The sequence below is a fragment of the Nyctibius grandis genome, chromosome 5, assembly GCF_013368605.1.
Source record: "Nyctibius grandis isolate bNycGra1 chromosome 5, bNycGra1.pri, whole genome shotgun sequence".
Lineage (NCBI taxonomy): Eukaryota > Metazoa > Chordata > Aves > Nyctibiiformes > Nyctibiidae > Nyctibius > Nyctibius grandis.
In genome coordinates, this window is record NC_090662.1 from 59,192,984 (window position 1) to 59,217,661 (window position 24,678).

Genomic DNA, 24,678 nt, shown 5'->3' on the forward strand with positions numbered 1-24,678 from the left:
GTGTAAGCGCTTCTAGGTGTTGACGTGGAGCACACGCTGGCTATGCACAGAGAAAAATAGTGATGTCTGCCCGTCAAAAGCTGGCTTCCACATTTGCACAGGTGAGAGGGCAACCGCTTTGCACTTCTTTGGAGAGATGCAACAGGAAAGGCAGAGAGAAAGAGGGCAAACCGTTCCCTCCCTGTCCCTGATCTGCCTCCCCCTCTTGGAAAGTCACAGGCGATTCAACACCTGCCAAGTCAAACTGCTTTGAACAGTGATGGTGACAGAGCTGGGAGACTTGGTCCCTGCAGGAGCTCAGGAGCTGTTGAGCAGTTGAAGGGAAGTAGAAACACCTGAAGACAAGTTCTGGGACTGGGAGTTGAATAAAATAAAAAACTGTTTCTAAAAATTGTTTCTGCATCAACAAAAAGGCACCAGAGAAGCATTCACCCTTCACACCAAGTGCAGGGCGCTGCACGTCCACCACTGCTGCCACCCTGCGCCAGATGACCAGGGACTCTCCGGCCTCCTACGAGGCTCTGCTTGTTGCAGACTGCCATGAACCCAATCCCCTGCCAAAAACCAGAGGCAGCTCTGACCACAGGAAGGAGGTGTGTGAAGCAGAGAGAAAGGGAAATCTGCTGCATTGTTCCCTATGTTTTTGTAAAGCCACAAACACTCCTACAAAAAACCTGTATAAAATCTGTAGAGAAATTTCCCGCGCAGTACTGGCCCCAAGCGATACTCCCAGAGCACCTCTCTAAGTTGGGTCTAGGGGGCTTCAGTTTCCTGGCACACAGCTCAAGGGAAGCTGGTGCCTTCCCCCTCTCTCTCAGGAATGGCCCCAGACCCCAGCAGCCCCACAGGGCAAGGCTTGAGCAGACCCCTCCTCCCTCCCCAGAGGCTTCTTTCTGCAGAGGTGGCTGGGAAGGGAACAAGATGCCCCTGAGGACAGACACGGGATGCACCACTTCTCTATGCCTCAGGCTTGTGGGCTTCTCCCCACAGCAAGGATGGAGGCTCCAGGGTCAGGGCAGCGCTTCCCAGCAGCCCCAGGCACAGTCGCAAAAACCACAACTAGACAGATTCCTGCTGTAGCACCTGAGAACAAGCGAGGTGGCTAATCAAGCTAAACCTGGGGCAAGGTAAAAAAAACAAAACAAAACAAAACAAACCCAAAACCCTCCCTCCCTCTCCCACCCCATTGCAATCCCACCGCACAGCCCTAACCTAGCACATTTTTCAAGCTCCAGAAGGGACGTCCAGGCTGACAGTTGACCAGGCTGTCTTTGCACAAGGCGGCCACACGCCAGCGTTAGGATGCGGCGATGGCCGTGCCCCCGCTCAGCTTGACGATCATCTGCTGGCAGTCGTTGCAGGAGCGCTTGTCCCCCACCTTCTCCAGGGTGCGGGCGGCCTCAGCCAGCAGGACTGCTTGCTGGCCCGGGGAGGAGAGGAAGGAGAGGGGGAGATGGCGGCAGGCCAACAGGATGGCAGTGGCTCGCTCCCTCTGCCCTGGCAGGGTGTCCAGCTCACCTATGAGCAAAGCGGAGAGAGAAAGCTCACGATGAAGCTACCACCTGCGTAATGAAATCTTGCCACACGGGCCCTCAACTGGCACCAGTTAGCACAGGCATCTCTGGCTGGTGTCCCCCAGCTGTACCAAGAGTGGGGGGCACCCTGCAGACCCCTAAGCAGCTCCTTTAGACTAGCAGAGGAGAACAGCCTGAGCTGGAGTCAGGGAGGGACTGGCAATCCTGTCTTCTACAGAGACAGTCCCTTTCACTTCACTTCCTAGGGCTCATCCCAGCACCAGCACACACATCTGCCCATTTCCTTAAACCCCCAAGGGATTTTATAACCAGCACCACATCTCTTGGTTCCCCCCTTTAGGATTCCTGGCTTCTGCCTTTGCATTGACCGCCCTGAACTCCAGCCTGACAAGTTTTCTGCGTGCGTGGCTGCACAAAGGCAAATGTTTTCCAGCCTGTTCGCCGGCACCTCCAGCCCAGGGCTGGCAGCTCGCATTAGCCAGCTTGTAGGGAGAGTGGCAGAAGCATCGCTGTGAGCCACAGGCTGACAGGAGCTTGTTATCCCGAGCCTCAGACACAGCGAAGATGCTGCAGCTATGCCCCCCCACCTTGCCTGAGTGCTGTACCCCCCAGCCCCACAGGCAATGGGTTGCTGCCCGGGCCCCGGGGCCGACCTTGCTTGCTGCTCTGGGGTGTGCGTCGCCTCAAGCTGTGCTCCAGCAGCTGGTGGGTGCGGGTAGGGCTGGCGCCCGCCATCAGGCGCACAGTGGCCTCATGGAGGAAGACCTGAAAGGGAAGGCAGGACGGCGGGGTGAGAGGCAGGCTGGCACACAGGTGATGCTGCGGCCGAACTCGCGTCATCCCTCAGCCACCACGTTTCAAGAGCGGAGCACTGACACCTTGACAACAAGGGAGACCCACTTCCCTGCTCCTCCCTGATCCTCCCACCTGTCTCTGGGGAATTTGCAGGTCAGGGCAATCGTGACGAGGAAAAAAAACTTTTGACATGTAACTGTGAGTGGCCTGGAAAGGGGGAGGAATGAGAGGAGGGAACAGGTGAAAAATGGGAGAGCAACATGGCCAAGGAAGCCTCCTTCCACACTCCCTGGGGGGACTGACCCGGTCTGAAGCCACGTTAAGGGACAGGATGCCACAGTATTTGCTGGGCAACACAGACCTGCCAATGGCTTTCCAGGGAGAAACTAAGGCCGACACCTCCCCACACGCATCAGCCTCCCATGGGACCCTCCCTCATCACCTGCCAAGAGGAAGTCTGGAGGCTGCTGGTGGCAGATGATCTCGTCCCAGGTGCCCGCACCACTCAAGCCCACGTACACCCTATGTTTCCAAGGGCCGCAGCTTCCCCATCATCCCCCCACAAAGGGCTGGAGGCAGGGAGGCGAGCCGTCACCTTGCGATAGGCGGGCCTGAAGCCGTGGGCCAGCTTGCGCAGGCTGCCAAGGTCGCGCTGGAAGCCCGTCAGCTCGGGGGCTGAGGCGTGGTAGGTCTCACCCAGGGCCTGGCTGGTGTTCGCCTGCTTCTGCCACAGGCTGGTGCGGAGAGAGAGCAGCAAGTCACAGGCCAGCAGCCGGATCATCTGCAAGAGCCAGGGGGCCCGGGCACACACGCTGATTAACACAACCCATCAGGCGAGTAACAGGCCATTTGCTACACAGCTGCTGACACAGCCCATGAGAGGGTGGCTGTGGCATCTCCTGCCCGCCCAGGGGGGCTCCCCGGCCCTCCCAGCCGAGCCACCCCCACCACAATGCACCAAAGGGAGCAGGACTTCGCCTTTTGCCCAAGCGGTGCCTCTGAGGCTTGGCACTGAGAGGTCCGGCCTAAGGAACAAGCGCCAGGCTGTGCCCAAGGAACGTCTGTCCCCTCCAGGAGGGCCAACCCCGACCCCACCCCAGTAAGACGTGCCAAGGGGATATTGCCCCAGCAACGCCCCTGCCTTCTGCAAAGGCTTTCCTGCCCAAACACCTGCACTAACTAGTGTGAAACTGCAAAGACAGCCTTGCTACCTGCAGAGAAAAGGCAGCCTTGACACAGCCCACACCAGCTGCCCAAATCCCTTTTCCCCATCCGCTGCTGCCCTCTAGCATCCACTGCTCGCTGTCCTAGTTGCTCTCAGGGGACCATACCCGCACTGCAGAAGCAGAGTGCCTCTGTACTGCACTGCAGAAACATTGCAGTTACTGCCACAACATGCAATGCAACTACAATGCACTACAGCTGCCACCCAGGAGCGACAGAAGGGACCAGAACCGTTTCCCATACACTGTGAGGGGAAGCTCCAGCTTTAGGTAATCCTGGAAAGAGAAACAAGCCCCACACAAACTCAGGAATAGCACAGCACAATCCCACTTTTGCGGTACAGGGTTCAAACACTCGTGAGTGCCGTCCGAAACAGAGCAGACTCAACTTAATGCAATCCTGCTTTACAGGTGTCAGCAACTTCATTTGGAGAACGGAGATGGATGCTTTTTGCGGGCCAAATTCGAAGTGGTCCAAGCACCAGAAAGGGGTCATGGCTATTGCCAGGAGAGAAGCGAGAGCTCAGCTATCTGAGACCATGCCCAGGGAAACGATGTTGTACTTGCAGCTCTGCTCCTCCATACAGCAGAGGCAGAAAGATGTCAATGCCCTTTGCAAGGAAAGGGAGGAAGTTTCCCCTCTACTCCCATCAGACACCAGATGGATGGAGAATGCAGACACAATAGGAACTGATACAACTGCAGCAAGACCAACCTTACAACCAAGACAGACCATGTGTTATCCCAGGGCTTATAGCTCTTACGTTGTTGAGGACAGTGCTGGAGACGCCGCTGCTCATGTTGAGGCTGTTCCATAAGTGACTGCTGGCCCTCTCGCAGTGACTCAGGGAGCTCTGCTGTCCATCTGCCTTCCCAGACAGCGAAGCCTGCATGGCTTTACACACATAGAAGGTGGCTTTCACCAGGGCACTCCTGAGAGAGAAAAAGAGGGCTGCGTTCAAGCAGTATCATGTCATGCTGCCACAGGGCAGCCCCAGGAAATGAGCTCAAGCAGCGACCAGCATCAGCTTCCACCCTCCCATCTTCAAAAGCAGAGATATAATTTCTCAGAGAGAAAAAAAGATGGAAATTGTTCCTCACCTACACAGACTGCACAGAGAAATGGAAGGAAACTGGCTAAGAAGCTTTAATTGAAAAGCACCAAGATGATGACATTAGCCTTTCCACCAGTGCTTGAGTTTTGTTGTTTGATTTTGGAAGGCGGGAGGCTGTGCAATTAGAACAAAGCTGAAAGACATCCCTCAAGCAGCAATTCTGACACTTCCCAGTCCACAGTTCCAAGATCAGCCTGCAAGTCTTGATCCATTTCTGAGCACAGTGCATTATGGCATCCCAGAGCACAAGTGGCATGTGACTCCAGAGCACAGGTAGGGGTAGCCCACAGGACAGGGGTTGGGGCAAGAGCTGCTCCTGTTTAGAAGGAGCAGGGGTTTGAAAGTCGTACGAGGCCTACGCACTCTGACATCTCTAGGGATTTCGGCATGCGCTCCACTTCTGCAAAATGCGACCTCACAGCTGCATCGTCCCCTCTGAGCCAACCGATTGCCATAGCCACCGCTGCTGACCACCATCTGCACACCACATCGGGACCTGGGAAACAGAATCACAAGCTGCAACCGAGGAGAGGACACCCGGCTCCCTCCCGCCCGAAGAAGTGGGCAGGTGTCACATGCCCTTGCCGGTGCCTTCTGCCAAGATCAATGCTAATGACCCCAAACCGATCCCATAGGAATGCAGCTGTCCAGGTAAATGCTGAAATGTGCTGCAGGAACACAAAGGGACTTGCAAACAGCCTGCATCTGACCATAGAATTTTGGGTGCTGAGTTTGTATCTTGTCAACAAGAACTTACCCAGTCTACTTGTCTAGAAATGTGTTGTTTTTCTTCCTGACGAGGAGCTCCACTCACCACCCCCAAGTAACAACTCTGCTTGCATATACTGTGCCTTGGCACTAATCACCATCAAGCTAGTAAATAATACATCAGGTTCCCTCTAGCACTTCCTCCATTATTTAACATCCCCTCAAAAACTTCCCAACGCCCACCTAGGGCCGAAGGACACAGGCTCTGCTACTCTGAGCCGCTTTTAAATTTTATGACAGTATTGACCCAAATATAGACTTCCCTTTATATAAAAAAAAATAATCCGTTGAAAATGAAGTATCTAGTTTTCCTTCTGTCTTTGCTCTATACGTTTTAGGTACAGCACAGTCAGTCTGTCTAAAGCTCCAGCAGCATCCCAGTGAGCTGCCAGGCGCTGTCTGTACCAACACCAAGCAAGATGCATACTCCAACAGCCTGCTACCAGCCAACCCCAGATGATTGCATGGCTCAGAGGGAGTCTACAGCTCTCATTGTTCCACTAAATATACACCAAGGGACCAAACCAAGAGCGTCCCAATAGATGCTTAGAGCTTGTCTACAGCAGGAGTTTGCCGGGCTCTGGAGATTAAGGAACATACATGACAGCTGCTGTGAAAGTGAGGTCAACCTGTATTTGGTGCAATAGGTAATTAAGTGGAAAAAACCTTCCCATACCTCAACTGCAGCACTGCTATGCTGGTTTATATGCTACACCCTTCCTCTCACTTTGCATTGCCAGGAGCAAGCTCTCAGGTGAGGGCACGGGGTTCAGCTTGCAACGTGTCCAGCAATACAAATAACTGCAGTCCCACCCGGGCACCCAGCATTACAGCTGAATTTACGAGCCTTCCCAACCACCCTCTTCCAGTTCGAGCTGCCATACATCACATTGTGGTGTGCTGCTGCTCAGCAATCATATCTCACTCCAAGGACTGCATTTCTCCTTGCTTGGAGTTTGAGAGGTGGTGGGGAGAGAGGGAACACGTATTAGCAGTAGTTCCTACAGTGGGGAGAGCTTCAGTTCTGCCAGACTTACCCAGGGCAGACTTGAGTACAGAGTTGCTGGCAAAGGGTGGGGCTCCACTTCCCATTGAGTCCAAGAAAGAGTTGAGCAATTTCAGGTACTCCATGGCACAGGAGAACTCACTGAAACAAGAAGCAAGGCAGACCTTCGCTATGCTGTCAAACAGGAGATACCAAAGCCTGAAGGCATTTCTCATCAGTCACAAGGCATTTTTAAACAATGTTGACCCATTAAGCCAGCAGAAAGATCAAGCTCTACAAGTAACAAAACATTGCTGGACTGAAAAGACCACCCTGACAGCGGAAGCGCACAGGCACGCTCAGGGAAGAGTAGCCTCACATCTCCCCATGCGAGGAGACCAGCACAGAACTAGAGTCTACCCCAGGAGCCTCACCTCAACTACCAGAGATGCTGGACATGACATATGTTACAAGTTGATTACAGGCCCCTTTTCAATCACTGCCTCCAAAAGAGGCTGAACTACACTTCTGCAAGTGACTATTTGCATATATGCAATGATATATGACTGCAAGTGACAATGCATTCTCAGTGTTGGTCAGAGAAAGCAGCAGATGTGGCAATGATCCAATTCCCTGGGACAGAGGAAGATCTTGAGCTCCTACCCCTGGGGAGAGGGGAGGCTGGCTGTATTACCAAACCTAGTCCTTCTCATAAGACAGGACTCCAACAAGAATACTGGCAATCCACCTCACTTACACAAATCCTGCTACCTTCTCTCATAGACAACAGCATCTGATAACAAAAGCATTTGCATTGTGCAAGCAATGAGACTGAAGTGCTGCTCATTCTCTGCAATGATGCTAGAAAACAAGACGTGAGGTTGGGAAAAAAAAAAAAAGCACTAAACGTGCAGTGTTTTCCTGACACAGGTAGGGAAACCGGGTTATCTTCCCATTTGAGGCTTTTGCCTGCACTTTTTGAGGACAGGATCCTCACAGAGCTTCCCATATATTTACATAGCGTTTGCCTGACACCAGCAAATCTGGAGATCAGCTGGAAACAGCACAGAATTGCTGGAAAAGGCTGGGGCTTCCCTTCCTGCCAAGTCTAAAGCTGCTCTGATTCCCACCTATCTATCCCTTTCATTTGGTCACAGCGCGTGCAGAGGCCAAGTACAATTTCGGCCAACATCTTCTCTCCTGCTCTTGCCACACACTGGTTTGATTTTTCACTGTTGGTAAGCGTGGCACTTCCGTTGAGTTAGGAGAACGCCCTCATGTACATCGTACCTAGCTGGTGGGTTCACTCTGTGACATGCCAGACCTTGATGTTCTTATAGGCCTGGTCATATGTTTTGGTCTATACAAGTGGCAGGTACACACTAATTTTAGCGTTCCTGAACATTAAACTTTGTCAGCAGAGAAAGCGCCATCCATCCAGTTCAGTAATCAACCAGCACTGTGCCAGCTGACACCAAAACCACTTACCACACCCGGGGTCACCTTTGGCTTCAGAGGTTTTAATATGAAGTGGTAAGAGCTCACTCATCTAATAAGCTGTGGTGGTCTGACTTACGTTGTCGTTTCAAGTCTTTAATAAGGACTAACCACTCAGTTTGCCCCAGAGCTCTCAGTCAATGGTTATGAGCTTTACCTCACAGCCTGCAGCTGCAGCCAGCAGTCCCCAGCACAACACACAAACTTACCAGGGCTCCTCCTCCTCCTGCCCCACTAGCTCTTTCCTAGCTTGAGGCTTCACAAGTGAATCCACCGCTCGTTCTAGCAGGTTCTCACAAAATGCCTGATGAACTTGTGCAATGGGATCCGCTAGAAGAATTAAAAAACCAAACCATTTCACTTGCACACAATGATAGCCACCTCCCAACACAAGCAAAAAGAAGAATCAAAATGTAGGAGCAAGAGGAAGAGCAGTAGAGTGAAATTCTGGAGGAATTAATGCAAAGATTTCTAAAGACTAAGTTTCAGAGCCTTTTTAATTACCATTCTTACTCACTAGCCATTACTCTTACTTATTAGCCATTGTAATTATTATTATATAATTAACCATTAGCTGCAGCCCTTGGCCAAACATCCCTGTGGCACTTCAGCCACTCAGCAAAACGGTGATGACACTGCTTTGCGGATGATAAACCTTGGTCACCCCAAGGTCACCCCCTAGAAATTTGGGGCCACATCCAGGTTGCGTTCCAGCATACAAAGACACAAGTAGGATGCCACAGCCCAGTATACAAAGGGAAGAGAGCCATCTCCTGCAGGCTGAGCAGACGTCTCAGCTCCACAGCCCCTCTCGCCCATCAAGACCACAAGCAGGGCAGACATAGGAGAGCACGCTCTCATACAAGACACCCGCTGCTGTCCCAGAGGCAGAGAGACTGCCAGGCTCGAAGTGCTGGGAGGCCACGCACTCGGGACACAAGCGGCTCTCACCAGGGTTCCTTTGGGTGCAGTACAGGCTCTCCTTTGCAGCAGATTTCACTGTCCAGCTTCGCTCCACAAAAAACTTCTGTCCCAGGGGATGGCACAGCCAACGCAACGAGTCAGGAATGGCACTCCGCTCCGAGCTGCACAGGCTTTGAGCTTGGCTTAGAAAGTAGCTCTGGGGAAAGAAAAGGCTAAGACTGAGAACAGTACCCAGGGAGAAACACCACCGAGGACAAAGGGTGTATCATAATTATAGCTCACATTACAATTGCAGGCCATATTCTATCTGTAGAGCTAGCAGATGCCCTGAGCCTCGGCAATGCCAGCTTCCAGGCCTTCCTAGAGCTCTGCTTGGAGGTATGGTGGGAGAGGAGACGACAACTCACCGCCAGGAAGCCAAGCTTGCCTCCACAGCGGGTCTTCAAGCCAACCGCAGCCGTCAGGTGGATTTCTGCCATTGTGCTGGGTGGGATCTTTTCTTCTGCACACTCGGCCAGATTTACAGCACACAGGGCCATGTGCAAGCCCGAGTAAGCTGAGCTGGAGGGAAGTTTACCTGCACCAGGAAAGGAAAAGGGTTAACTTTTGACACTGTAGTACCAGCTACTAAATACTAGTGTGATTTGCAGGGCTGCTATCCTAAAAAGACAAATGAGAACCTGTTGACATGAGACATTTACAATGTCATATGTCTACTTTGTATGCACGCAATAGAACAACTTTAACCAAGTCTTCCCTCCACAGATACCAAGGCTGGCATCCACAGCTTTGTTTCTGCAAGAAAGCCCTGCATAGCTAAACCAGTTACGATAAAATCGTCAGCAAATTTTGTCTCGCTTATATTCATCACTATCTTAAAACTGAACTCCTTTGCAATCCACACCTGTACCTACACAGACAACATTGAGGACAAGAACTTATCCCCAGTGTCATGGCTCAATTCACACAGCATGATTAGGCAGAAGGAAGTTTAGCTTGGATTTCTGATGTGTTCATAGCTTGTTAACATTGCAAATTGGTTTGCCAAGGAAACTGCAAAAACAACCGTTCACAAGGAACATTCAAGCACTTCCTTAGTACTTGTGCACACACCCAGCTTTTCAAAGCACATCAACACCAACTGGCAATCTGCGCTCTACACAGCTTCAGAAATACAAATTCTTCCAGCAATTAACCCCAGCCCCTGCTTCCACATCACATTCCCAAGTGATAGGGATGAAACAAGCCCTTAACAGCAGCAAAAAGTGACTGCACTCAATCAACTGCTGCTTGGTAAGGACTCTCAGACACCTCTGCAGACTCGGGAACACAACTCAAGACACTGCTGTTCCTTCAGCCTTCCTTACAGAGCCTTTTCACTGCATGAACCTGTCATTTTTAGTAAGTGGCTCCTGAAATCCATCAGGCTGATTTCCAACAGCAGCTCTCCCAGAGGAGGGAGACCATAGCACTCTCCCAGTACCCCCAGGACCAGCTCCGAGCCTCTTCATTTGGCAAAATGAGGACAGCAGATCAGCCGCCACCGTTCCTACCTGTTATGTGGAGCTGATGGAGCTTGTGATACGCTAAAGCCGCATCCCGAGCACTGGTCTTGGCCTCGTCCTCAAAGCCTGCCGTGGCCTCTCTCGCCCGCCACTGATGAGAAGTCCTCTTCAGCAGCCATCGCACCAGTGCCAGCTTCTGCAGGCTATAGCGGATCACGTTCCAGGACAGGCTGCAGGCCAAGTCCAGGCGGGAAGCTGGCAGCGCTCGGCCGAGAACCGACAGGCAAGTCTGCAAGTTTGATGCAGCTGCAGCAAAATCCCCCTGCAAACAACACGACAAGAGGTTCAACAACAAAAAGCACCATCACAGAGACACTTTGGGACCTCCTTGGCATTGGGAGCAAGACAAACTGATGTGCAAACTAGGACAAGATGTTTAATTGAGGGAAGTCAACATAGCCCCAGTAAACACGAAAGCAATTTACACCATCTTCAAATCTGGCCCTACATATATCTTTGCACACATGACTCTGATCCTGCACTGCCTGTGAGACGCATCAGCACTAGGTGAAAGTGGCTTCCTGCCTTCTCAAACAACATGAAAGTTTCAGGATGCCCATAACAAAAGCCAAATGTTGCCTCAATAATGGAGAAGACTTCCAAGAGGCTAGAGGACAGCAGACAAACAGATACAGCAGAGGCCAGATTCTGGACAGAAACCAAGACCTTGCTGCCAAAGACTGTTACAAGATGCAGCAGCAACGAACAAGGACAGAAGTTAGGAGTCTCTTCCAATGCTGACATCCATGCCTCACTAATTTAGGCTGAGGAAAGACAGTGATCTGCTGAAGACAGCACAGCACCAGCTTCTCTGAACTCGGACAGGATAATCCACTTGAGGAATACCACACTTGTCAAGTGCCAAGCCACTGCCTTGCTAGGCCACATTTACCCACACCCTCTCCTAGAAGATGCGTTTGATGCAAAACAACAAGTCAACTTTACCCGTGCCAAATCCAGGTCGGCTTGCTTGCGATGCCTCCAGAATGTGACCGATGACCTTGAATGCAGCCGGGTCACTGGCTCTCCGTGCACAAGGAGCTTAATGAACACACTCAGTACAATCACTCCATTCACGAGCCACAGGATCAGCGTGGGCATCATCCAGCCGAACCAGCCACCTGCATCTGCAACGGATGTCCCAGAAGGAAAGTTAGAAAAGTTAATCTGGACACTGAAAGCCCAGCAACAGGATGAGCACAAATCCAGAAGGATGTCTTGCTACGCTTGCCACACATGGTATCAACTTTTGCAAAGACTGCATTTTAATCAGGTAACACCTGTATCAACAGCTCTTCATCCAAACTCCAAGCCACAACATTCCCAACCAAACAAAAATAGTTACTTTTACAAGACTGATTCATAAAAAACTGAGTCAGTACTTAGTTTTCCTAGAGCACCTTGTATTCTGATTTTTCTATCAATCAGATACATTCCATGGGTACTCTATACTTCAGTGTCATTTTCTGGTCTTAATAAAGTTTACAAAGTGACACCAAAGAAGCATATTTACCAGTCAGGGAAATGACAGTGTGCCCACAGAATCCCCCGCGCTCCCCTAAGCTGCTGTACTCTAAACTATGAATGTTATGGAATAAGTGTCTTGAACAAGCCAGTTGCAAGACCCTATAGCAACTGTGTTTTTGAAGTAATTCTCCACCTATTACTTTATATTAAGTTACAAACATCAGTCAGTTACCTTAAAAACAGATATAAAGTGAATATGCCTCAAAGGCTGGTGAGGTCAGGAGGATGCCCCTTACCCTGAACTACTTTTCAAGGGTCTATCCCGAGAGCCCAGGCTGCTGGGCTACAAACAGGTGCCCCCTCTACCTCACCACGCTGAGCAACGGCGGGTTTTGTGCCAGAACACTGGATGTGGACACAAACTGGAACCATGTCCAAGTACTCTCAGCTGGCTCTCCTCTGATGCCCAGCCCTGCACTTACTGCCCTTCCCCAACCATTACATAAAGGTCGTACAACTCCCCGAACACACAAAACCATCCTACTGAATCACACCGACAGTCCACCTCGTGACCTGCAGCCACCACAGCTGGAGATGGTCTTTAGGGAGACCATGTAAGCCTGGTCACTTTTTTCTGTGGTCCAAGCTATTCTAATTCATTACCTGACTCAACTGTCAGCACATTCCTGCCAGAGCCGTGGTGCACGAGGCTGTCAGACTCCGAGGTTCCTCGGGCATCCAGGAGGGATGTCAGAGGATTGAAGGAAAGGCAAAGGAATGTGACAGCACAGAGGAGTATTCGAGAGCGATCCACCATACCAAGGGCCACAGGAGGAGAGTCAGGCTCATCTTTAACCTTCAAAGGAATAGGAGCGGAGAGAAAAGTAAGAGGAGAAAAAAACTGCCTACCATTCTGTAGAACAAAAAATGCTTATGGCAAGGGAGGGGTAGGAAAGAAGGAGAAACAGAACATGTTTTAAAATTTGCTTTTATGATCAAGATCAGCAAGAACTCCACTAAAGCTTTCCCTAGCTTAGTAAGATAAGGCTGAAGTATTTGAGTGCCTTCACCTTCCTCTGCCCCCAGTCATTTCAATTATCATTAACTGGATCCCTGGTTTAGGCTAGGATTAACCTTTGCTGCCCTGACGGTTTTGAGGATCTCCCAGAAGACCCACTTCTGGGATATCCACAAAACAAATCCATCAGCTGAAGACAGCTAACAGCTTTCTGTTACTGTGCTTACTTACGGTCTCATTAGCCACAGCTGATGTCATCATCCACTTCCAAGTTCTCCTGCTTTATTCACGGGACATATATATATCCCTGAAAAGCCACAGGCTCTTTGCATCATGAACACGCACTGCAAGTCCACAGAGACTCTATAGGGGCTGTATAGTTGTTCTAGCAGCTATGGTATGGCTCAGATAACATAGCTCAGGAAGTAGTCTCAATCATTTATGAAAAGATAAAACACACCCATGCACCTTCCTCATCCTTATCTCTGACCCCTACAGATCTGCTTGCCTCATGTCCGCTGCCTCCACTCTTGAGAATTAGGAGAATTTAAATTCTGGCGCTTATGTATCCCTGAAGAGATGCCTTGAATTTGACAACTGAAGTCACAAATACCTTTGCATCATCAAGGAGTGGGCTTCCTGGCTCTGAATCAATGGAATAAGGAGAAAAGCCAGCCTGGGATCCTGAGTCAGAAGCTGGAGGAGACATCAGCAGCACGTTCTGGTTGAAGTCATCTATCTTCAGATCCACATCGTTGTCAACCAGACTGCTTAGGTCAATGCCCTTCAACAGCTCTGCAAAAATCAGGAGTGCATTATGTACATGTTTCTTGATCCTGCACCCTGTCAGTGTCACTCAGACTGGCTCTGCCACCTGGAGGAACACTGGCCACTATCGATGCAACGTGCATGTTTTTTACCTCTGTCAACAATAAGAAATTGCAAGAGGCATCCTACGTTCATGCTGACTGCCTCCCCCCGCCACACAGCCTCCACAACTTACTGTTTTTTTGGTTAGCCAGCTTCAGAACCATGTTCTCCTGCCTCAGCTTATGGTTGGCCTGCTGTAGGTATTTAATGTAGTCAATGGCTTTTCTCAGGACTCCAGACTTGTGCATCTACAAGGAATTAAGACGTAAAGAAAGCAGTTTATATGAAGAGTGTCAAGGGTCACTCCTGCTTGTAGGGATACCACAACCCTTTGTATCGTGTGGTGACAGAAAGAAAAGGGTGTAAAGGACCACTCAGCAGCTGCAAAGAAACTAATAGTGGAGCACACTCTGTGGGCAAGGTATCAGAGTTGGAAAGACGCACAAGGACTGGAGTCTCTCAAAGATCTTATAAAAATAGTACAATGGAAACAGATTAACATCCAAATTACAACAGAGTTCACATCTAGGTTTCAGCCAGAAATAGTCCTTTGAAAGTACCATAGTTTTGAAATGAAGCAGCTCTCTTCTGGGATGGAACAAGCTGCTGTCTGTTAACCATTGCTCACTGTTTAATTCTGAAATAAGCAGTTCTTGCCTCACTCCCTTGGCCACCCCCATGAAAATACTTGCTTCCAGCAGCAGCGGACAAGTTTAGCTTGTAAACACAAGCTCAAGGAACTATGAAGCCACTGCACATTACCAATGTGTTTAAAATGTAAACTTCCAATTCTACCCAGTAACAGGAGGCGACTTCACTAGTGCACGTAGTTGTACAGAGACCATGCAAGGTATCAAGAACACTAGTCCCTGCTCTGCCAGCATGAGGTCAAGTGAATAGGACAACCCTGCATATATGGTGCAAGGCGGCTTCTAATATTTGAGCAAGCAAGAGTTTTTACAACTCAGTATCTAAAAGAAACAAACTGGAACACTCTGTAAACTCTTGTCCCTACTGCAGTCACACGGAAAAGGAAACTTAAATTAAGCAAGCTCTGGTTTGGCAGAGTTATCAAAATATCCACTTGGATATTCTACCTAGAGGGCCTATTTAAGTTAGGCCTAACATAAGAACAAACACATAAGGTAGAGCTTTTTTTCAAGAAACAGTACCACTAGCATAGTAAAATAAACATTTTACAGGTGATCCTTCCTGAATACAATTATCAAGCTTTCCATCACACAAGTGTTTCTCACCAGTCTTATCCCAATACATGTGTGCATACTACTAACAGTCACATGTACCCAACTGCTTCATTTGGTAGAGCAACAAGCACCTGAAGACAAAGTATTTATGACACTATATTTGCACATCTTTACCTTGGCATCTGTACCCATGACAAGGTCCTTCAGCTCAATGATCTTGTCATTTATGGATGACCGGTAACGTTTTTCAATGATGTTGTGAGTTGTTTTCCTCTCTCCTTCTTTAGGAGGTTCTGGTTGCTTGACACCTCCAGGAACTTGTTTGATAGGCACCTTTTCTTGTCCCACCATCACCGGCATTGTGGTCAAAATGGTCCCGTTGCTCCCAACGAGGGTCTACAAACACCATGCGTAACAAGTGTGTGTTATCACTTGTTAACAAGTGATTCCATGAGGAATCAGCCAATTTAGACAAGATTTATGACAGCAAAAGAAAAAGGAATAAACAAAAGAAGAATCAGGAAAAGTTTGTACAGCTCAGGAAAGAAGAATATGCCAATTTCCTCTCGTCTTCCTTAGCTGGCAAGAGCATTGCCACAGCAGCACAGGAAAAATCTGCCACTCTGCCTCCCACCCTGGTCACTGTGGAGTAAGAACACCTCTTGCTCTCCAAAAGCATCAACACTCTTCCACCAATACCATGCTCTGTTCACCCACTAAATAGAGAAATGGACCAAGGCTCCTCCTTGCTCCTACAATCCTTACACCCCAAATGACCAAATCCACCTTTTCTGTGGGCAATAAAGCCATCAAATCAGCAACAGGCAATGCTCCTTCTAAACTGGTAAAGGCAATGTTAGAAAGGACCCAACTATGGAAAAACAAACCTTGGCTTGAGCAATGCAGTTGATTTGAATCCAATTAAATGGAAAACAATAGATCCATAAGCTATAAAAATGCCTTAAGATGAGGAACTAAGGCAGTGAGTGATATACACTGGTGTGAAAAGCTCAAACTCGGACATCTAGATGTAGGACAGACCATCGACACCAAACTAAAGCAGTATGTACACTGAGATAAAAGATGATGAATCCCACCAGGACAGTTGCACAGAGGGGCTTCTAGGACAGTTGGAGTAAAGAAAGTTTAGACTGCTTAACCCAGCAAAACAAGATTGAGAAGGGCACACACATTCTCTGAAGTACACCAAGGATGAGGGAAGTGGTTATGGAGAGGAAGAGTTATTTCTGTCAAAAGACAGACTGACACAAAAGAGAATAAACCAGTCGTGAGCAACTTCAGGAACAATTTTGACTCTGAAATAGCCTTCTAATTTGGATATCAGAAATTAATTTAGTTTTATTTCAAGCTGGAACTTAACAAATAAGTGAATTTAAGTCCTACACCTTTCCTTGCCTAATTTCCACCAAATTTCAATGTGTTCAAAAAGCTTTACGGATTGTGTCTCAGACAGACACAATCATATAAGCCCCAGCTCTGTATACAAATGTCACCTAAAAGCAAGCAGGTTAATTGAAGATTTTAGCCTGGCTGCTAACAAGTACATAAGAAGCCTGCCATGCTATGCAAAAGAAGTCAAAACTTAAGTCCAGACTTGTGAGTATCTCCCCCAGTAAATATTTGAACAGAGATATCTGTTCAGAATGTACAAGATCATAATAAATGCATCTTTGGGGGCACAAGTCTCTCAGAGTTGATAAGAAGTGGGGGCCATGAAGCACAGCTGCCATCTCCAATGATTGTACTGAATCCTCACTGCAAATGCCCTCTGAAAAGTAACTTAATTAGTTTTCACATTCAACATACAGCTATTAGACACTACTGAGGGCAAAAAGAAAGTTCCCCAGCTATTGAGTGAGTTAGCTTTCAGTTTCAAGTATCTTCCAGAGGTTAAAAACTGGATGGGATTTTTAGGTCGTATTTCTCTCCTTGTAATACCAGAAAACGGTAAACAGAAACGTGCCCTTGGTCTTTGCTTACTGGCCATGGGAGGCTGCCAAAAAAGTACAATCTGTGTTTAGCCTTGGCAGAAACAGGGTATTACTCACTCTGGATGTGTCTAGAGCAGCCCTCAAAATCCCTCCCGTTTGCATCACTGCAGAATACTAAAGCCCAAATCTCTTCCTGGCGTTAAGAGGAAAGGACGTCAGTGAGGAGAGGGAAGGAAGAACATCACCCATACGGTACCTGCAGAGCTGTGGTCTGAATGGGAGCGGTGAGTGCTGTCAGCGCTGGGTTCTGTACCGCGGCCACGACGGGATTACCGTCCGCTTTCAGGGTTGTCAAGACAAGGGAGTCCGTTTTTATGATCTGAGGTTGGACCAGAACCTAGGTTGAAAAAAGTTACAGGTGAAGGGGAGAGTATGCACATAGTTCTCTGCTAATCTCAGCAGCCAGACTTATGCGATGACAGAGTAGTAACTTTGCATCTCAGTGGTCGGCAAAAGAGCAGGGCCATTATTTCTTTCACCTTGCGCCCTGCATCACCTGGATGGTTTTTGTCATCCCCTGATACAAACTCTGACTGTGAGACAGTCTAAACAGCACTGGTGGGAGGGGAGCAGAGGAACCACCAGGACGTTGGTTTTCAAATAAGTCACCAGAAGTAAACGAGGATGTAAAAACACAAAAGAGTTGACGGAAAAGCTCCCTTCCCCTCTCCTGTTACATCTATAATTAGCTCTTTACAGTAACTGGCTGAGTACTCAAGAGTCCAACATGGCTAGAACAGCCTGCTTTGGCTACAGCACGTTCCAAAATAGCTGTAGTAGCTTCTCCCCGCTCTGATTTCACTGAGAGGATGTGTACCATGAATGTCAAGCAGACCAAAACCAACAGTAAGTTATTTTGCCATAACACAACTCACTCTTACTTGTTCAAATACCTCATTGACTCTTAAATACAGAGAATACTATAGATGGCACAGTAAAATTGAACCAGAGCAACTTTATCATACTAAGGGTGTACCCTAGCCATGTTTTTTTCCAATACAAAGAAACACAAGACTTTTTAACTCTCATATGTATATTTCAAAACAAAAATCTCATGACACTGTAGCAGCAAAAAGATCAAAGAAACTGTGGCAGAAGAATTGGAAGAAAACATTCCTGTATCAGCTGGCCCTTATAAGACATGGTAGAAGTGGTGGACTTGCAAAGAAGTAAGAAAAAGTCAAAGAAAGATTGTTCAAGTAAGGTTTTCCATTTGGTTTGGCAGCATGAAGTTACAAAAACATTTTAGACCAAGTTTAGTTATGCAGGTGTTTTAGTGAAAACAGTTTCTGAACGTTGCCCACTACTTGAAGTCACATCACAGCTCACAACAGGGACTCTCACACATGACTTCCATGAAATAAAACACTCCTGAACCACAGGCTGGCTAAAAATACCTCTCACACATAAAAACGTTCATGCAAAAGCAACCCTAGCCAGGACCACCAGCCCCACAAGCTTCATCACCTCTCCCCCGGCAAGCCAGGACACCAGACCAGCAAAAGCAATTTCTTCTTCTGCTGGATCCCTGTATGGCTCTGCATTTTTACTTACTGGAACTTGCTGGACCTGTGGTGCAGCGACCGTCTGGACTGTGGCTGGTGTTAACGTCTGGATGGTGCCGTTGGCAGCCTGCGTTAGCACTCGCTGGGCCTGCACAGTCTGCACTTGCTGCTGAATGGTAACCGGCTGAACCTGGGAGGATGTCACCAGGCTCTGGACTTGAGGCTGGAGAACTGAAAAGCAGAAGAGATGTCAGGAATAGTTCAGAGACACAGGTTTCCCTTCTGGAGCCCACAAACACTCCTAGCTTCACTCCTCTTCCCAGAGCTTTTTGGTATGCAGCCTTCAGCTAACACATCCCACATGCTGGGAAGCTTCCAGCTCTGTTGGTGCCTCCTGCAAGAGGACACTGCATCTAGAATAGCAGCTTTCCAGGAGGCACAGAGCATCAGCTAAGGGAAAATAAAGTCAAAACCCTCTGGTCTGATAGCACAGGACTCATTACTTCAGTGCCATTACACAGTACAACCAACAAGCACTTGCCCACTCCTGCTGATCTTGGTGGACCCTAGGATCCTATTTATCATGTAAAGAATCAACCTACTGAAGAGGATCAAGACAACTGGCATTCACAAACACAAAGGAAGACTTGGTCACTGCTAAATATCCCTACAAGTGTCTCTGCTCAATGCAAGTATTGCCCTCAAGACTTCGGTAGCTAAAACGTGCCTTCATTCCGGACTGCCACATGGGACAGACTGGAGCTTCAGGACTCGATCTGCCTCTTGCACCCAGCAGTACCGACATTTTTTTTAGACACACTTTTCTCAAGCCTCCCAAGAGCCATAGGAGAGAAGGCCATAACAGAGGAGAGCAGCAAGACAGCTATTGCAAGACGTCACATGAAGACTTAAGATCTCATTTATGACGGTTTCTCACACTCCTCCAACTCCAAATCCACATAGGCAGGAGAATGGATGCCCTACAGGCAGCATCACCAGAAAAGAATCGTCAGGTTTGTGGTGGCTGAGGATATTTTTGGAGTTTGAACACCAAGACCATTCATCACGAGCGCAGCAGGCACACCCATAGCCTGAGCACCCTGAAACAGCAAGAGCACCAGGCACACCTCTAGCCTGAGCACCCCATCCGCTACCTTGGAAACTCGTGGCTGCGTTCTGGTAGATGACTGGCTGCTGGATAATCCTGGTCTGGGGAGCAGAGCTGAATGTCGGCGTAATCATCACGGCTTGCTGCTGGAGCTGAGGCTGGAGCGGGGGCCGGGGCTGAAGGAGAGGTGCCGATCGTGGAGCAGCCGGAGGTGCTGCCTGCGCCGCTTTGACTGGCAGGCTCTGGAGCTGGGGGGAGCCAGGGGGCGGTGGGAAGGGCTGGAGCTGCACCTGGCTGTACTGCCGCTGCAACTGCGGCTCCAGGGTCCCACCGCTGCTGCTGCCCTGGAAGGTGCCACACAAGTGATCTGAAAACAGATCTGGGAAGTCCCCTGCCTGGTTACTGACAAACTGTAGCATCTCTGTAAAAGAGAAGAAAAAACATTCAATGCTATTTTATTGCCCATACACTTTGATACCCGTCATCAGGTCAGGACTCGAATGCTGGCGTGCATGCACAGAAGGGAGCTCTGGGTCCCTCAAAACCTGTGGAGAACGTATCACACCAACCCATCATCTCCAGAGAGAAACCAAGAAGTGGCCAGCGGCAGGACACTGCCACTGCTGTGCAAGGGGAAAGGCCGGACTCTCCTACACCACCTTCTCAGACTCCAGGTTCCAAGCAAAGACTAGAACTTAAAGCCACCTCCAATACATTTAAAATTAAATTATAGTCTTGTTCCATCGCTGCTCGAATCCAGCCCTCGCAGATGGAAGAAACCAAGCACCTCTGCAACTCCAGCGCTAACCGTTCTCCCACCCAACTTTTAGGGTGCTTTCAAGCCTCCTATCCCCCTTGCCCCACTGAGTATCTGGAAAATGAAGAAATGGGATAAGAATTCATCTTAACTTTGTTTTACTTTCAAGTGTATCGGAAATTGGGGAAAAAACACTAAACGAAACAATGCTGTATAGAACTGTAGCAGGAGAAACCCACGCGTGTGTTTAAACTACCAGAATAACTTTTTTTGTTGTTTTTTTCCTATTTATCCCCTGCCTGCAATCACTGCACAGCAGTTTCTCTCCACCCCACCTTCTCCAGGATTTTAATCAGCCCACATCAAGAGGCTCCCACCGCAACGCTATAGCTCTCCCCCACAGAGGAAAAAATTTCACAACCAAGAGATCATTGTTCATAAGCGAGGCTTCCTCTTCCCTCCGTCTAATCCAATTTAATCCAATTATGCACCTTAAACCACCTGAACGCTTCCCCTGATCTGTGTGTGGGTGGTGGCGTAAGGAGTCAGACATCCTTCCCCACCCCAGGACTTGCCCTTCTCCACCCCAGGACTTGCCCATGCTGCAACGGCTCTTCCAAGGTTTTCAGGAAGTCCCATTTGTTTTCTGGAAGCAGGAAAAAAGGGAGGGGACCCACAAACATAGCAGAAGGTTTATAGCTAAATAACAAACTCAGATTTAGAAAGCAGAAAATAGATTTCTGATTTATAGGGAAAAAATGTGGCAAAGGGCTCCTTACACCAGGAGCTCCCTCATCCACAAACTGTGGTTTATGAAGGGGGGGTTCAAAGAAGCAAACTTTTCACAAAACGTTTCTGTGGAAATTGTCCCAGCAATAAAAGGGCTATTAATTTCCTTCTCTGAAAAGCCACCCACACGCTAACCAACTAATTTATCTGACACTCCTGAGAGAAAGCAAAGGCATAGTCCTCAAAGCTTCTTGCTCCCTTAACACGTTTCACCGTGTTTCTGTGATATTTCTATGATACTACTCCTCTTCTCAGCCGCCCTTGGGGACCAGCCAGACCAAACCTTCATCTCTGGTTTTAACTAGATGAATGAAAGAGATTTTTTTTTTTTTTTTTTTAAATGCAATGCCTCAGTAAACTTTCACAGACCATTACTGGAGCAAGGAGGGCTGTTTAAAGATTAACGCTCCTGCGTAACATCGAGATGGATATTAAGCAGCTTTTCACCCTCCAACCGACTGCAGCTAAGACCATCCCCAATAACCCTCAACATGCTAAACTTGATAATCCCAACTACATACTTCTCAAACTCTTCATTTGATGCCACTGCTATTCCACTATCAGCACTACTGCAAGTGGGGAATAAACATAGATCTGACGAGATTTGCACTGGAAGGGTAAATTCCAGTGTAAAAGCCAAAATTTCAAGTACTGTATTTTTAAGAACATTGTGTTCAACACAGTAGATTTAATATCTTATTAAAAAAACTACTCTTGCTCTCAAGTTGAACTACATCTTTATCACAGATTTAACTTTGACTAAATGCAAAAAGTCTAAAGATTAATTTTAAAGAATTAGACTGCCAGGGGATCGAACCCACCTCTTTTCCAGCACCCAAGAGCTTTCCTAGTAGCAACACAAGAAAAATAAAAAGCAGGAGAAACAGCAACATCCAAAACTCCAAATCTTTGCCTTTTAAAACACCTCCGTCTACACAGCGAACAGAGCGAGTGCCTACATTGACTGGTAGAAAGCTCAGATGCTTTTGGAGGACAGCGATCAGTGACAAACCCATCGTCACCAGATCACCCACACCCTCTGCGCTGGAGGTCTCAGCCCCAAACGCAGAGTGAGATGTTACTGCAGAAAACTACCCCGGCCCAGCCCAAGGCTAAAAATTATCAACGAGGTATTACGAAACCGAGCCCACCAAGGACTTGTGCTGCTTTCCTTAGTCCAGCGCCCGGGTACCTGGCAGAAAGGCAAGGGCTGGGCTTCAGCTGCTTCTCCCGGGCGGTGACTTAGAGCCGGCACACGGGCTGCTCTCCCTCACGCTCCTGGAGACGACGTGCTTTGAGAAACGGAAAGCTGCGGCGATCCCAGCCTTGACAGAAACAACCCCTCCGCCCGGAACCCAGATGTGCTTCGCACCCACGACCAACTTGGACCTCGCTCTCCGGCGTTACCCTGCCAGCTGGAAGGTGCTGGCGGAGGAGCTTGTGCCAGGGCAGGAGGCAGAGCCAGACACCTTCAGCTCAGCGCTGGGACCCCCACCCAGCCTTGTGCCCCATCCAGGAGCACGACCCTGGAGAGCACTGGCATCCCAGAGCAGTCGGCACATCCCCTGGACCAGCATCGTTCCTCCTTCACCATGGAAAATGCAGAGCCATGCAGCAGGTGGTGAAGGCCCCTCAGCCTCAACGGGAGAGAAGCGCAGACACCCGCCTTAAAAACCAAATTAAAATCATAGAATCAATCACAGAATCACAGAATGGTTTGGGTTGGAAGGGACCTTAAAGATCATCTAGTTCTAACCCCCCTGCCACAGGCAGGGACACCTTTCCTCTAGACCAGGTTGCTCAAAGCCCCAAAGCCCCATCCAACCTGGCCTTGAACACTGCCAGGGAAGGGGCAGCCACAACTTCTCTGGGCAACCTGAGAATCTCTCACCATCCTCGCAGAATTTCAAACCCTGAGATGAATCCATGTCAGAGCAGAAAAAAAAAGCAGGATTGTCATATACCTCCCCCGCCCCCAGGAAAATCCACCCTGGGAGCCAGGGAGGAAGACCAAGCTCTTTCTCGTAAGTTACTCATCGCTCTGAATCACACCTGCCCAGGCACAGGGAGGTTCAGGTCTGGCTCTGGGTTAATTGAACTTCATCTCTGCGTCCGTACGGATCCTGAGAAGGCATCACGTGGTGCTTAAACAGGAGCAAACACCACCTTCGGTTTGCACCGGCAACTTCGTGAGTGATAACTAAACCCCGTACATTCTCCTAGGGTACATTCTTCCTTTACATATGGTAAAGAAAAGAAAAAGAGGTATAAATTTTGCCCCTAGCTACCCTGCAAATCAACTGCAATTAGAAATTTAAAAGCACTGGTTTAATTTTATCTCCCAGCTGCTAAACAAGGATGCTTCAGGCATCACCCCACAAAGCCGAGCTCTGGGATTACATCTGAGCAGAGCAGGGGAGATGAGCCAGGTGCCCGTCCCCAGCCTACAGCAGAGCTCATTGAGAAATTATATTTTTAATGTTTTTTCAGGAGCTGTTCGGGAAACACTGAATAAGGCGTCGCACGCGGGCGCTTCATTTTCACAGAATTTTGCTACGCTTCGGTGGAAAAGGGGGATTTTCTCGTGGGTCTGAGCTCTGGCGTCGACGCGGTGAAGTTCAGGGATGCCAAGGAGAAAAAAAAAGGGACATTTAAGCAGTTACACCTGCTTCGGTGGGGGAGGGCAAGGAGGCACGGCCCCCTCCCACGGGCACCAGTGGCGGCACAGCTCCCTCCATCACTTAGCAGCGACTTTAAGAGAGCCACGAGGAAACACGAGGGGAACCCCAGGCAGCACCCTGTGCCCCTCGGGTCTGAGGCAGGAGAGGGACAAGGTAATTGCTTTCCCCAACCCTCTCCCGCGCCGGCCGCGGGTGGGAGGAAGGGCTCGGCGGCTGCAGGGACTCGGGCCCCCACACGGTTTCCTGCGGTTCCCACCTCGACCCCCACCCCGTGTGGGCTCAGCCCCCATGAGAGCCGCTCAGAAGCGCTCCCCGGGTGGAGGTGGCCACCGGAAGCCCACGCCCGGCGGGGAGACACGCGTGGCCGCTGGCCAGGCGAGCGCTGCCCGGCGGGACGGGCCCTGCACCCCCGCCTTTACCCACGCGGGACGGGGGACTCCCCGCTCACCCCCCCACGCGTGCTGGAAGCTCCCCACTCCGGTTTGGGGGGACACGGACAACCCACGCAGCGACACCCAAGAACCACCCCACCCACACACCCTACCCCCGGGCGGCACGGGCAGCCCCGGGCCCGCGGGGAGGCATGAGCTCCCCCCACCCCGCGTGGGGGAGCCCACGCACGCCGCCTGCCCCCCCATCCCCCCGCGTCTCCTTTCCGCGGCGCCCACCGTCGATGTCGCCCAGGGTGAGCTCGTCGCCCAGCTCGGTCAGGCTCTCCATGTTCTCCACGCCCAGCTCGCCGCCCTCCATCGCGCAGGGACCCGCCGCGGCCGGCCGCACCGGCGCATGAACCGCCGCCGCCGCCCCGGGCGCTCAAGCGGAGGCTGCCGGCGAGCGCCGCCGACCCCGCGCCATCTTG

General features: G+C 49.7%; 1 protein-coding gene across 1 annotated transcript; it reads right to left on the reverse strand.

Moving 5' to 3' along the window:
* Window positions 1–1,187: 1,187 nt before the first annotated feature.
* SREBF2 (sterol regulatory element binding transcription factor 2) lies at window positions 1,188–24,639 on the reverse strand. The gene is made up of 19 exons (XM_068400518.1): window positions 24,488–24,639; window positions 19,639–20,013; window positions 18,534–18,715; window positions 17,176–17,316; window positions 15,142–15,363; window positions 13,896–14,010; window positions 13,506–13,687; window positions 12,538–12,730; window positions 11,353–11,534; window positions 10,396–10,669; window positions 9,250–9,419; window positions 8,870–9,038; window positions 8,128–8,248; window positions 6,474–6,583; window positions 5,032–5,164; window positions 4,318–4,486; window positions 2,926–3,111; window positions 2,189–2,300; window positions 1,188–1,518 (listed from the first exon to the last, which is right to left on the reverse strand). The coding sequence occupies exons 1-19, from the start codon at window positions 24,567–24,569 to the stop codon at window positions 1,298–1,300; spliced, it is 3,339 nt and encodes a 1,112-aa protein (XP_068256619.1). The 5' UTR covers window positions 24,570–24,639; the 3' UTR covers window positions 1,188–1,297.
* Window positions 24,640–24,678: the final 39 nt, after the last annotated feature.

Coding starts and splice junctions, on each gene's coding strand:
- SREBF2 (XM_068400518.1), bottom strand. CDS start 24,569: ATGGAGGGCGGCGAGCTGGGCGTGGAGAACATGGAGAGCCTGACCGAG. Junction 18,716..19,638: donor CGCAGCCACGAGTTTCCAAG/GTAGCGGATGGG, acceptor TCTGCTTTTCAG/TTCTCCAGCCTCAAGTCCAG. Junction 1,519..2,188: donor ACCCCAGAGCAGCAAGCAAG/GTCGGCCCCGGG, acceptor CTTTGCTCATAG/GTGAGCTGGACACCCTGCCA.